Here is a 13,882-nt window from a genome sequence, read left to right on the forward strand (position 1 = left end):
CACATAAAATGCTGCTATACCAGCAGCACTTTCAACAATAGCCAAATTATGGAAAGAGCCTAAATGTCCATCAACTGATAAATGGATAAAGAAGGTGTGGTTTATATATACTATGGAATACTACTTGGCAACGAGAAAGAATGAAATGTGGCCATTTGCAGCAACGTGGATGGAACTGGAGGGTATGATGCTAAGTGAAATAAGTCAGTCAGAGAAAGACAGATACCATATGTTTTCACTCATATGTGGATCTTGAGAAACTTAACAGAAGACCATGGGGGAGGGAAAGGGGGAAAAAAAGTTACAGACAGGAAGGGAGGCAAACCATAAGAGACTCTTAAATACTGAGAACGAACTGAGGGTTGATGGGGGGTGGGAGAGAGGGGAAAGTGGGTGATGGGCATTGAGGAGGGCACTTGTTGGGATGAGCACTGGGGTTGTATGGAAACCAATTTGACAATAAGTTATATTAAAAAGAATAAATACTTCAACCTAAAAAAATTAAGTAAAATAAAATAAAATAAAATAAAATAAAATAAAATAAAATAAAATAAAATAAAATACTGCTATACCAAGAATGTTGTGGTCTTTGGTCAGTGTTTACTAGGCAGAAGTCTTCCCTCTTTGTCTATAATCCTGCTGATTATGCTTTATTGCCCTGTTATAAGGCTGTTAACTCATTTTTAACAATGTTTTTGGATCTCTTCCCAAACATGAGATCATCATTTGAGATTTTAGTACCTTAGTGCCATTAGGTGAGTAAAATAAATAAATAGGTAAATACTTTTCAAACTTATATACAGAGATTTGCTACAGGTCAGTTTTTTTTTATTTGTGTGTTTGCTTTAAAGGAATTTTAATCCAAATGTAAACCTAACCTATCAGTGTTTTCCCAAACAAGTATGCTGCTAAGACATCACTAAAAAGCCTAGGCCTAGTTCTTACCCAGTGCAGCTTCCACGGGATAATTAACCCATTTTGTGTTGTCTATTTTTCCTTTCTTCATTATCCTTTTCCTTCTTCATTATCATAATCAATTTTGGTTTACTTAGATTTATTCTACTATAAGTCCCATATTTCATTTTTTATCAATGGAAAAACACAGTAAAACAAACTACAAAAACAAAAATCTATTTCACTTTTTATAAACCCTGACTGCAAAATGTATTTTAGATGTTTATTAGAGAGTAGTGGAACAGCGAGCTTAAGAAGCACTCAAAAACAAATAAAACAACAAATATTAAAGATTACCCTGCCAATAAATTAGAAAATATGATCTATAGTGTTTGAGACTGGATTTAATTCAAAACTGTTACGCAATTAGTCCAAAAAGCCAAGATGCTTTAAAACTCCATTTCTGACTTTTTACCTGCAGAATTCCAACTATAAATGTTAGGCTGCCTTGTAGGAAATGTCCATCAACAAAGATCCCAAAGGAAAAGCAGCAACCCAACTTGCCTTCAATGATTTCACCAATAAACCATGGTCCTGAAAGAGGCAATGGACAGGAAAGCAGAAGATTAAATAACTGTGATCATGATTATATACATCACAAGGTGCATTGATGGGAATAATAAGTGTGAGAGTAGTCATCTATAAGCATTGTACTAGTGGGACGCCTGGGTGGCTCAGTAGGTTAAGCATCCGACTTTGGCTCAGGTCATGATCTCACAGTTTGTGAGTTTGAGCCCCGTGTTGGCCTCTGTGCTGACAGCTCAGAGACTGGAGCCTGCTTTGGATTCTGTGTCTCCTCTCTCTGCCCCTCCCCGACTTGTGCTCTGTCTCTCATAAATAAATAAATGTAAAAAAGAAATTTAGAAGCATTGTACCGGCATAGCTTTTTTTCTTTGCTAATCTCTATATTGTACCCTATGTCCTAGCTAGCCAACCATTTGCTCCTTTGCTCCGTAATTGTCTAATTATAAAATTGTCTGAGTACATGCTGTACCTGAATAGATTCCAGAAACAGATTGGAGTACATTCAGAAACTTTAGAAGATTCTGTTGCAATAGTAACCTAATATAATGCATTACCATTTCCTTTAAGAAGCAAAGATGTATGGAAACTAATTTTCTAGGTAACTACTATTTACTCCTTTAAGCAATAAACTTCAACCACTTTGATCTTTCTAAAATGCACTTCTTCTCTTTTTTATTAATATTAATGAAAGTATTTTGACCTTTACTTGCTGACCCAAGCCATTACTTTGTACATCAACTACACATTCAAGGTTAACATGTACAAAATTTAACTTGCTTTTCATTTAGAATGTCAGAATGACTTTTCTCTCTGCCCTATTATTTACTTCCCCTTCTCAGTGTGTAGGTTTCTGGAACTACTATATTGTCAAGAATGATTAATGGACAGTCAAGACTTCCATTCTCAAAATGCAAATACCATCATTTGCTGGTAATATCAGGGTTCAGCTTTAAAAAGTCATAGGTAATTTTCTCAGATGTATATTATTTAACCTCCAATGGATACAGAGTCTAAAAAAGTTTTCCCTGCAAGTTTCAACTTTTAAACATGGAGCAAAATTCAGCCCATTTAATGTTTTCTTTTACATCCAGGAACCAAATCACCTGCTTTACCTTCTAGTGCAAGACAAGTATCTAAAATAGCTTCAACCTAGCTTAGAACAAGGAAACTGACCTCCAAAGGACCATCTGCCATAGTTTGTTACACAGAATTCTAAAGTGTTATATATATTTTTTTTAATTTTTTTTTTCAACGTTTATTTATTTTTGGGACAGAGAGAGACAGAGCATGAACTGGGGAGGGGCAGAGAGAGAGGGAGACACAGAATCGGAAACAGGCTCCAGGCTCTGAGCCATCAGCCCAGAGCCTGACGCGGGGCTTGAACTCACGGACCGCGAGATCGTGACCTGGCTGAAGTCAGACGCTTAACCGACTGCGCCACCCAGGCGCCCCTAAAGTGTTATATATTTTTTAATTTAACTACTTTCTGTTCTCTGGTGGGAGTTTACTAGTGAGCAAAGAAAAGTCCTGAGGTGGAATAAAAGCACAAGACTAAGTAACAAGTAGGCTAATCTACTCCTAATTGACTTTTAGTCACTAAGGAACATAAGTAAAAAGCTTTAAAAAGAGATTCACAGTGTTTTCTGTTTCCCTAAGTGGCTAAGTGACTAAATATTGGGTATAATAATATAACAGAAGAACTCGGATATGCCTGAACTCATTGCTCATCTCAGTTTCTTTCTTTTTTGAGCTGAGTGTTTAAGAGCCACACATTACTAAATATTCATTGAACTATATACAACACATTGTGCTTAGCACTGGGCATAGAGCACTGAACAAGACAGATTAAGACCTCAATGGATATTCTAATGAGAGAAGAGATGATTAACTCAGAAGATAATCATTATGATTATCATTATGATGATAATAAAGGGAATAAAAAGTGTGATGAAATAAAGGATAAAACTTTAAGGTAGTCAAAGAAGGTTGCTCTCTACACACTAATTCCTTAATGGTCTTCTTAGCTTAAGTTAACTCGGTGTCAACTAAATGTTCTTTAAACATGTTAGGAAAGAACTTTATTTCCCAAGACCATGTTCCAGGAAATGATTTATACAGAAACTATGTGCTGTTCATTACGTTCTCAAGAGCCTAAATGACTCTATTGTCAAAATTCTCCATATATGGCAGAATTCTCCACAGTCTCAAGTTTCCTAATTGACTTACCCAGTGCTGTATATAGGGTTAGCAACAACACAGAATAGTAGAAGATGTTTAGTTTGCTCAAGACGTGGAGGGAAAATGAGGCCAAATTTATAAATCCTGGAGACCCTAAACAGAATAAATTTGAAAAACCCAGTAAGCACACATACAGTTCATTTTCTAGAAGACTTCCATGGACTATTATACATTTAGCAAATCTTTTGTTATATGGTAACTATACAGATGATGCCACTTTAAATTCAGAAGTTGGCGGGAATTCTGATAAGCCAAGTTCACTTAGAATTGTAGAACGTAGGAAGTTCAAAGCAATGGTATAGCTGTGAGACACACATGTGCACACACGCACACATATGCATGTGCACATACTTTTTTCCATGATTAAACATGTAGGTTTGAAATATAGTGCTATGCTCAAAGTATGACAAGTCTCTGTTTTCTGTGGGATTTAGTATCCAAATGTACACACTTCCAAATGATATATGAAAAGATATCAAAACTATATCAAAGAAATACCACAATTTCTCCAGTCTAATATTAAGTATGAATATCTAATACTCCTCTCCCATATGTGACACAGCTCTTAACTCACAGCTATCCTCTTACTCCATTTGAAAGAGATCTCTAAAGCTCTTCAAATTAACTTCTCTTAAAATATAGTGCCAAAAGTGCCAAGTGTTTGGGCTTCACACAGAGAAGGTCCATTCTGTGGCCACAGACTAAAGGACCACAGATCCTCAAGGGAGGAGAAAGCGTATATACATTTGCAGTGGTTACATAAGCAAGGTGACTGACCAACTACAGCATTAATTTTCAGGAAGGACGATAGGGATTCAAAGAAACAAGAGTTCATTAGGATCTGGAATGGAGAAAATTGTATGAAAAAGAGGGTTTGAGGTGAGCCCTAAAGGAAGCTAAGATTTAGATAAATTTAGAAAAATGAATTAGAGATAATAGCCTAGGCAAAAGCCCAGAAGCAGAAATGAATATGGTGTGTGTAGAGAACAGTGAAAAATTATCCAGGCTAAAATATAGGTAACTGGTTGAAGATATGGCTAATTAGATAGGACCTGACTGTGGAGGATCTTCAATATTTGGCAGAGATGTGTGCTCATTTTGAGCTATATTGTGATATCTCCCCCCCCCCCCACCCCGATTCTGGTTGAGCTTCATATTATTGCAATGTAGCACCAAAAACCTGAATTTTTTAAAAAAGATCAAGTAGTGTGGAATACGTGTATGTTTGAAGACTGCACCTCACAGAGCTCAGGCAAAGACAATTTATGTTGGTATTTATATTGGTGGTGGTGAGCACATTATATGACACTTTAAAATGAAGTCTCCTGGGGTGCCTGGGTGGCTCCGTCGGTTAAGCGTCCCACTTCAGCTCAGGTCATGATCTCACGGTCCGTGGGTTCGAGCCCCGCGTCGGGCTCTGTGCTGACAGCTCAGAGCCTGGAGCCTGCTTCGGATTCTGTGTCTCCCTCTCTTTCTGACCCTCCCCCATTCATGCTCTGTCTCTGTCTCAAAAATAAACATTAAAAAAAATTTTTTTGAAATAAAAAAAATAAAAAAATAAAATGAAGTCTCCTAAGAATAAAAGGAACCATGACTACCTTTATGCTCTGGATATCCTTGACACCTAAAAGTAATGAGAATGGTGAGCTGGACCAACACAATCATCACAAAAAGGACCCGGGCCTGCAGAGAAATCAACGTTAATGTGAAACAGATACAGAGGTGCAACTTCATTTAAGGTTTTTAAAATGGCCTCATTAACAAAAGTGGAAATGACATCACTACCAGAAATAACTATATAAGAAAAATATACGACCAAAGAGAATCAAAACAACTGATCCATCAAAAAAGAAAATTATAGATTGCCTCAGCATTACTCTTTCAGAATTTGGATAGTTAGACCCATATTGAAACATGGTAGTTTTATAGTTATGTGAAGTGATCAAATTAAAACAGTCCATCTTCACTGTACCAGAAGTACAATATGTTTTATAAGAATAAAGAAAAACAGTGCACAGTGCACTGCAGGCTGAGTGATCTGAGACTGCAGTTTCTTTAGCTTTCTCCAACAAGACAGCAGTCACTTGGAGATTAACTCACAGTGAAGAGACATAATCTAGGTTCTTGTTTCTCAAAGTATGGTGGACCCCAGATCATCACTGGGATCCCCCTGTGCCTGTTGGCAATGCAGAATCTCAGGCACTATCTCAGCCCTACTAAATCAGAACCTGTCTCTTACTCATGTTCCCTGGTGATTCAGAAGTACATCAAAGTTTTCAAAGCTGGATCTAGGTGACTATTAAAGATCCCCAAAGAAAAATAAATGACACACAAAAAACTTGTAAAAATGAGATACAAATGCTAATTAGTCATATTTCTAAAAAGCTTAATCACACAAGTAATAAAAGTAAAATAATAATAAATTTACATTGTAAGTCTGTGAAGATATATAGTAAAGCTATATATGTCTGGAAGGTGAAATTAAAAGAGGCTTGAATTTTCTTCTCAACACTGTAGAGTGTGTCTTTTGTCATGTTTTTTGTCAGTACCTGGGACAGGTGAGATCTGAAGGAAAAAGAGGATACATTGCCAAGCTTCTCTGGAAGATAATTTAACAGTGCATATGAAAAACTTTTTTTTTTTAATTTTTTAAGACAATTTTAAAAATACCCTTTTATTCATCCAAGAAATATTTATCTGGGGGCCTACTCTGTGTTAGGCATCAGACAAAGACCCCTGCCCTCATGGAGATTATATTTTAATGAGGGAAGATAGATGAAAAAGGATGAATTTAATAAATAATTTGTGTAATTATATAAGAAAGTATAAAGAGTAATGTGTCCACTCTTTTATCCAACAATTCACTTCTAGGAATTTATCCCAAAAAACTAATATAGTTTTTAGCTGCAAGCAGCATTTATATAGTAGAGGGAAATATTGGAACCAAATGTCCAACAAGAGGTAAATGGCTAAGTAAAGGTATATTTATGACAAAAAACATCATGTTATAAAATGTAAGTTGATGTCAGAAAATAGTCATAACAAATTCCTTAGTGGAAAAAAAATTAGCAAAAGAGAATAGAAATTACCTTTTTATATTAAAGACTCATATACAAAATTTATATGAGAAAAAAATAGAGTATCATAATGACAAATACAATGGCTATAATAGGTAGTATGATGAGTAATGTGGGCTGATTTTACTTTATTTCTAAATTTTCCAAGTTTTCTACAGTAAGCATATATTATTTATGTAGAAATAAATATTATTTTTAAAAGATCCTTAATCCAATTTTATGCAGTTCCTGTAGTTCCCTTAGTTATCCTGGTTTTATGGTAGTGGTTAGAACCAGGTTCCCAAACAGGTATTAGTTGTCAATGCCTCTGCTTCTTTTAATTCAAATCAACTTTAAAGAATTTTATTCTTCTAGACAAACAACTTAGTTTTATTGATCCATCTTTCTCATTACATGATTATAGGACGACTTTGGACCTACCACTAGATTGGACCGAATCTAATCTCAAGTTGAATTTACTTACCACGATGCCATGGTCAGTAAGGAGAATAAATGATGCCAGGGGATCAAATCTGAGATGAATATCCTCTTGAAGAGAAAATATATGGTGAACACTCTTACTTCTCCCAGCAGAATCCTAGTTATAAGGACAGCAGAGAAGTGACTCTTAGGCACATTTAAATATGTATAATGTTCCAAGATTAAGTTTCCAGTAACTTTTGTCAGTTATCTCTGACAAAGCTACATTTTTTCATTTATTTTTGCTTCTTCCTATAAGCACTTTAAATATAACTTATTTTAATGCCTGTAATTCTAGATTTAAATTGGGAATATCAGCATGTACTCACAATGTATTTTCTCTTAAAGAAAAATATGTATTTTCCCTCTGCTCACTGAAAAGGCCTAAAAATAGTAACAACCCCAAAGCCATGATCTAGCTGAGTTAGTGCCCAGATTGTAGTCTCAAAAATAAAATTTCTCACTACAAGGAAATAGTTGATTCCACTTCTTTTATTTTTTAAGTTTATTTATTTATTGTGTGTGTGTGTATGTGACATTGGGAGTGCTGGAGAGTGGCAGAGAGAGAGAGGGAGAGAGAATCCCAAGTAGGCTCCTCCCTGTCAGCATAGAGCCAGATGCAGGGCTCGAACTGCCAAACGGTGAGGTCATGACCTGAGCCAAAACCAGGAGTGGAATGCTTCACTGAATGAGCCAACCAGGCACCCCTGATTCCAGTCCTCAAACAAGAAATACACAGGAAGAGTTTAGAATATCTTCATGGCAGAGAGTAAGAAAACTAACAAAGACTACTAGGATTTTATCAAAGGACTTAGTGGTCAACCTGGAGAGGCTCCCACTAACCAAAGGTGGAATAATTTGAGCATTAACAAGAATAAATGCAATGGATTCAAACATACCAGATATATATAAATATATATATTTTTTAAACCTTGAATTCATAATGATGCTGAATGTAAGATACTTTTGGTTGCCTTTGGAAGATGCTAGAAAAGCAACTCATTACCTTTAAAACTGGTTTAGAAAAGGGAGGTTGGGGGGAAGAATTTAGAATGTAACCCACCTTTCCCGTATCTTTTCTTTAGGGACTTCTAGATCTTTTCTTTAGGGAACCATTCAAATTAATACTAATTTTACAAGGAGTGGCAATTTGAATACCACCATTTTATAACTCTAATGAAATAATGGATCTACATTTCATCTAGACCAAGGCCATCAACAGCTGCTAGAAATCCTTCAGTGAAAAGCTGATTAGGTACTTCATAATGAGTGGAGGGAGAAGCCAGCAGTGTGCTCAAGCTGGCTTGACAGGCTCACAAAAGCCAACTGTTAAATTTTCAGGAAATTCGCAGGCCAGATGACATGTTAGTAGCTTAAAACCAGCTATGGTAAAAATATTTATACTATGGAAATTGGAATAAATCAGAGAAATATTACAAATCAGGGTTCCTCCTTCATACCTGCCCCAGGCTGGTTGTTAGTTATTTATCAACATACCAGTTTGCTGGATAAAGTTAACAACACCTGAATAAAATGGCCAATCTTAACAATACTAAAAGAGAGAAACCAGGTCTCATAGGCTTCTGATAAAAGCATAAAACATCAGGGGTGCCTGGGTGGCTCTGTTGGTTAAGTATCCATCTTCCACTCAGTTCATGATCTCCCGGCCTGCAAGTTTGAGTCCTGTGTTGGGTTCTGTGCTGACAGCTCAGAGCCTAGAGCCTGCTCTGGATTTTGTGTCTCCCTCTCTCTGCCCCACCCCCATTTGCGCGCGTGCACGCTCTCTCTCTCAAAAACAAATAAACGTTAAAAAAAAACTTTTTTTAAAAAAGAATAAAACACCAAATGAAGTATTCCTGCCATAAAACAGACTCAAATGTGATCAACCCCTAAATCTAACTACCAGTTATAGAAACTAGAGGGGATGGAGAAACATGCTGAATGATACATGAATGTAAACAGCCAAAATCTAGAATAGAGGAAACTCTACAGGATAGAAGATCCAGTTTCCAAAGCAAAGAAATTGTAAGGAAAAATAAAAAATAACAAGGAGATAAGAGAGGGGAACCTGTAGATGAAAAAAGAAGTGAAGAGACAAATCAGCTAAATTCAGGATTTGAGCCTTGTCTAAATTCTGATTTGAACCAACCAAATACAATATATATATTCACATATATATGATGAATTGGGAAAACTGAACACAGGCTGGATAGTTTGATATTAAGGAATTACTATAGATTTTTCAGGTGTGTTATGGTATTATGGTTACATTAAAAAATAATTCTTACCTTTTAGGGACACATGCTGTCATGTTACAGATAGAATACTATCATGGTGTAGGGAGGAGTAAAGTAGGTGGGGTATAGATGAAATAAGATTGGTCATGAGTTGATAACTGTTGAAGTCAGTTAATGGATACATGGGAATTCATTATAGTATTATCTCTTGCATATACTTAAAAATTTTCCCATCATAAAAAAGTTTTAAAATAGCAAAAAGAACTTGCACTCATGTTTATCAAACTTTTATTGCTCAAAATGTTCTTATTTTAAGTTATAAGTTGTTTTAAAGCCCAAGTTTTCTTTAATTTAGAGATTTCTGGAGTCTATTCTTTCAGTTGGCAAAGTAGGCACAATAATCTAAACTTCTGATTCTCAAACTTTAGTGCACATTGGAATCACCTGGATGGACTGTTGAAACAGATTGTTGGGTCCCATGTCCAGAATTTGATTCAGAGGTTTGGTATGGGACATGAGAGTTTTTTCTTTTCTTTTCTTTTTTTTTTTTTTAATTTTTCACATTTACTTATTTTTGAGAGAGAGAGACAGAGTGCAAGCAGGGGAGGGGCAGAGAGAGAGGGAGACACAGAATCTGAAGCAGGCTCCAAGCTCTGAGTTGTCAGCACAGAGCATGACACAGGCTGAACCCACAAACCGTGAGATCATGACCCGAGCTGAAGTCAGACGCTTAACCAACTGAGCCACCCAGGCACCCAGGGAGTTTACATTTGTAACAAGTTCCTAGGTGGTGCTGATGCTAGTAATTCAGGAACCACACTAAGAAGTGATCTAAAGGTCTAATCGCTACTAGGCTAATCTTTTAACTAATCTATAACAGATCAGTGGTTTCCTGGAAATGAGGGTAGAAGGAAGACAGCTGCAAAAGAACACAAGAAAACTTCTGAGGGTGATATATTGTATTGATTGTAGTAATGGTCAAGGAAGTCACCAAATTATACTCTTTAAATATATAGAGTTTTTTTGTATATGAATTATACCTCAATAATATAAGAAATGTTAAAGATATAAAATGTATATTTAATTTCATATTTTTACTAAGGATTTAACTAAGCAGCCAGAAATGTTTCAGGGAACATGAGCTATGTTTTTTTTCCTCAAAAAACTATAGAAGCTGGGGTTCTGAGGCAATCCAAGGATTAGGGGATTCTTCACTCCTACATTGAGGTCTTCTATGGCCACTCCTACTTCTCTTGCCTAATTGTAAAGACAGGGAATAATTTATTCTAGGTACACTTGAACCTTCAGGTTTTCTTTAAATGATCCAGCTTCTAGTAGGAAGGACATTAAGAGTTCATCCCAGGAGCACCTAGATGGCTCAGTCAGTTAAGCATCTGACTCTTGATTTCAGCTCAGGTCATGATATCACAATTCGTGAGATGGAGCCCTGTGCCCAGCTACATGCTGACAGTGCTGAACCTGCTTGGGGTTTTCTCTCTCTGCCCTTCCCCTGCTCGCTCTCTCTCTCTCTCTCTCTCAAAATAAATTTTTCAAAAACTTAAAAAAAAAAAAAAAAGAGTTAATCCCAGCCATCAGTCCCTTCCACATTCTCCCTATGAGTTTCTTCTTCCTCCTAAGCACAACACTTCAAAGATGGGTGGCATTGCAAAGTGCCTTTTCTTGTTTTACTCCTCTATGAATTGGGGATAAAACTACCCACCATATAGGATTGCTATATGGATTAAGTAAAAAACTCCAAGTGTCCAGCATCTCCTTAAAAGAGCTCAGTAAATAGCTCCTCCCTATTCAAAATCCTTCTCTGCTACACACACAAAAGATAATGAAAAGGGGAGCCTGGGTAGCTCAGTCAGTTAAGCATCTGATTTCGGCTCAGATCAATGATCTCACAGTTTGTGAATTTGAGACCTGCATCGGGCTCTGTGCTGACAGCTCAGAGCCTAGAGCCTGCTTCAGATTCTGTGTCTCCCTCTCTCTGTGCCGCTCCACTCTCAAAAATAAGTAAACGTTAAAAATTTTTTTAAAAAAGATAATGAAAATAATTACATGTGTTTCCTGAAGGATTACATGGTAATCTTCAAACTAACACTTAACATTAGAGATGAAATAGTTAAAAACTGTCATTAAATCATGAAATTGTAGGATTTTTTTTTCAGACACTAATTCCTAAGCACAGTCTATCCCCTCAAGAATTTCACAGTGTTGATGAAAAAAAAAAGTGATCTTTTTTTGGTAATTGTGACCACTTCCTACTCTGGCAGGTGCTGGTGAATTAAATGCCCCCTAGCTGAATTGGAATAGACATAGGCAGACTGTTACTACATATACTATATATATATAGTACTACATATACTACATATACTATACTCCCCAAATAAACAAAAAAATTCTCTGATGCCTTGAAAATCCTCTATCCTAGAGCTTTCAAAACAGTGACAAATTTTCCTGTACTTGGAGACAGCAAGCAAATGCATGGATACATAAATCCGTGTTTTCCGACTTACTCTATTATCTTTGGGTATGTTGGGGAATTTGCTCCCATTACCAAAAGACTCTGGCCAAAGTTGAAAAGAATGGTTTCCTGTGGTTCAGAAATGGGGAGACTATGGCCAGGAGTTGCACATTGATGAGTCCATTTTTTTGTCTAACAGAATTATTCCTGAGTGCCGATTTTCAGAATACACTAAATCTAGTGTATTCAAATTTTTAATTAACTTAGTTTCATCTCTATCAATTGACTGGGGGAAAAAAAAACCCACATCAGAGTTTAGTGTGGTTGCAGCCAAATCATTTATATAGTAAGTTGAAAATTACTAACTTACCTGGACAATTACTTCTATGTTATGTGTCCCATTACTGTAGTTTCTTGGGTTCCACTTCAGTATGAAAATAGGACCAGACAAATGAATAGCTTGCCCTAAATGAATTCCATCAATCTTAACTGTGACAGAAGTAATGGAGGATAAGGAAAAGGCCAAGACTCTAAAATGAGAAAATACATAAGCATGTGGTTTTAGAGACTTATCACTATACTTAGAAAGGAGAATAACCCTATTATAACCTGAAATTATATAAATGTAGGCAGAACCATCACACTGTATAACCATTCGTATGACTACTAGTCCCAAGATCTAGTGGCTTTCTGAATCATGGCTCCTGGAGTTGTATAACTAAGCAAACCTGAGTTGGTGAGAAGCTAGAAACTACTCTTGTATTTTTTAGAAAGGAAAATCAATTTTCTTTTGACAAATAAATCTGCAGTAGATCCCAAGTTCTTTCTGAATAAACTGCTTGAAGTCCTGGTTTTTCATATAGGAAAAGAATATTGGTTAGACATCTCAATTTGTTAATCTAATGTTAATCCTACATTCACTCATTTGATTCCCAGTGTTATCTGCCCAAAGGAAACAATGTCATAAACAGAGCTAAGACTACCAGGCCCTTTCAGAGAATATGATGTCTAAATCAGATGTCCAACTCCTATCCAAAAAACCTGACTGAGAGATATAGATTTCACTTCACTACTGACCAAAAACCAATCTATCAATCAGCTTGATACCATTTTTTCCAGATTAATTAGTACATCTTTTAAAAGTACAATATCCAAAAATGATAAGAGTGCTGTGAAACTGGAACTCATATTGCCTGGTAACATTATAAATTAGTATCTGTTTTAAAAAGTAATTGGGTACCTTATGCACTGCTGGTGGGAATGTAAAATGGTACAGCCGCTATGGAAAACTGTATGGTGGTTCCTCAAAAAATTAAACATATAATTACCATGAGATCCAGCAATTCCATGTCTAGATATATTCCCAAAAGAAATGAAAGCAGGGATTTGACAGAGTATAGCCCTGTTCATAGTAGCATTATTCACAACAGCCAAAAGATGAAAGCATAAGTGTCTATCAACAGATGAATAAACAAAATGTGATATACACACACAATGGAACATTAGCCTTAAAAAGCAAAAAAAATTCTGACACATTCTACAGGAGGGAGGAACCCTTAGGGCATTATGTTAAAGAAGCCAGTCACAAAAGGACAAATACTGTATGAGTCCCCTTAAATGAGGTTCCTAGAGTTGTCAAATTCATAGAGACAGACAGTAGAACGGTGACTTCCACGAGCTGGGGAAAGGGGGAAATTGGGAGTTATTGCTGGATGGGTACAGAGTTTCAGTTTTGGAAGATAAAAGTTCTGATGATGAATGGTGGTGATAGTTGTACAATATCAATGTACTTAATGCCATTGAACTGTATACCTAAAAACCAGTAAAATGGTAAATTTTATGTTACATATATTTTGCTGCATTTTTTTAAAAAGAGTAATGATTTTAGGGGCGCCTGGGTGGCGCAGTCGGTTAAGCGTCCG

The 13,882-nt window shown here is 36.2% G+C and overlaps 1 protein-coding gene across 4 annotated transcripts in view; it reads right to left on the reverse strand.

The window, feature by feature from the left end:
• TMEM62 (transmembrane protein 62) overlaps positions 1 to 13,882 on the reverse strand; it is a 33,553-nt gene that overhangs the window by 2,978 nt on the left and 16,693 nt on the right. For 3 of the 4 annotated variants that reach the window (XM_053224108.1, XM_053224110.1, XM_053224109.1), the window contains 6 exons: positions 13,201 to 13,263; positions 12,331 to 12,490; positions 7,258 to 7,371; positions 5,316 to 5,400; positions 3,706 to 3,810; positions 1,370 to 1,488 (listed from right to left, as the gene is read on the reverse strand). In XM_053224108.1, the coding sequence (XP_053080083.1) occupies positions 1,370 to 1,488; positions 3,706 to 3,810; positions 5,316 to 5,400; positions 7,258 to 7,371; positions 12,331 to 12,490; positions 13,201 to 13,263 (646 nt within the window). The remainder of the gene's footprint in view (positions 1 to 1,369; positions 1,489 to 3,705; positions 3,811 to 5,315; positions 5,401 to 7,257; positions 7,372 to 12,330; positions 12,491 to 13,200; positions 13,264 to 13,882) is intronic. The other variant, XM_027067058.2, reaches the window with a different exon arrangement.

Source organism: Acinonyx jubatus, chromosome B3 (genome assembly GCF_027475565.1).
Source record: "Acinonyx jubatus isolate Ajub_Pintada_27869175 chromosome B3, VMU_Ajub_asm_v1.0, whole genome shotgun sequence".
In the NCBI taxonomy this organism is placed as follows: domain Eukaryota; kingdom Metazoa; phylum Chordata; class Mammalia; order Carnivora; family Felidae; genus Acinonyx; species Acinonyx jubatus.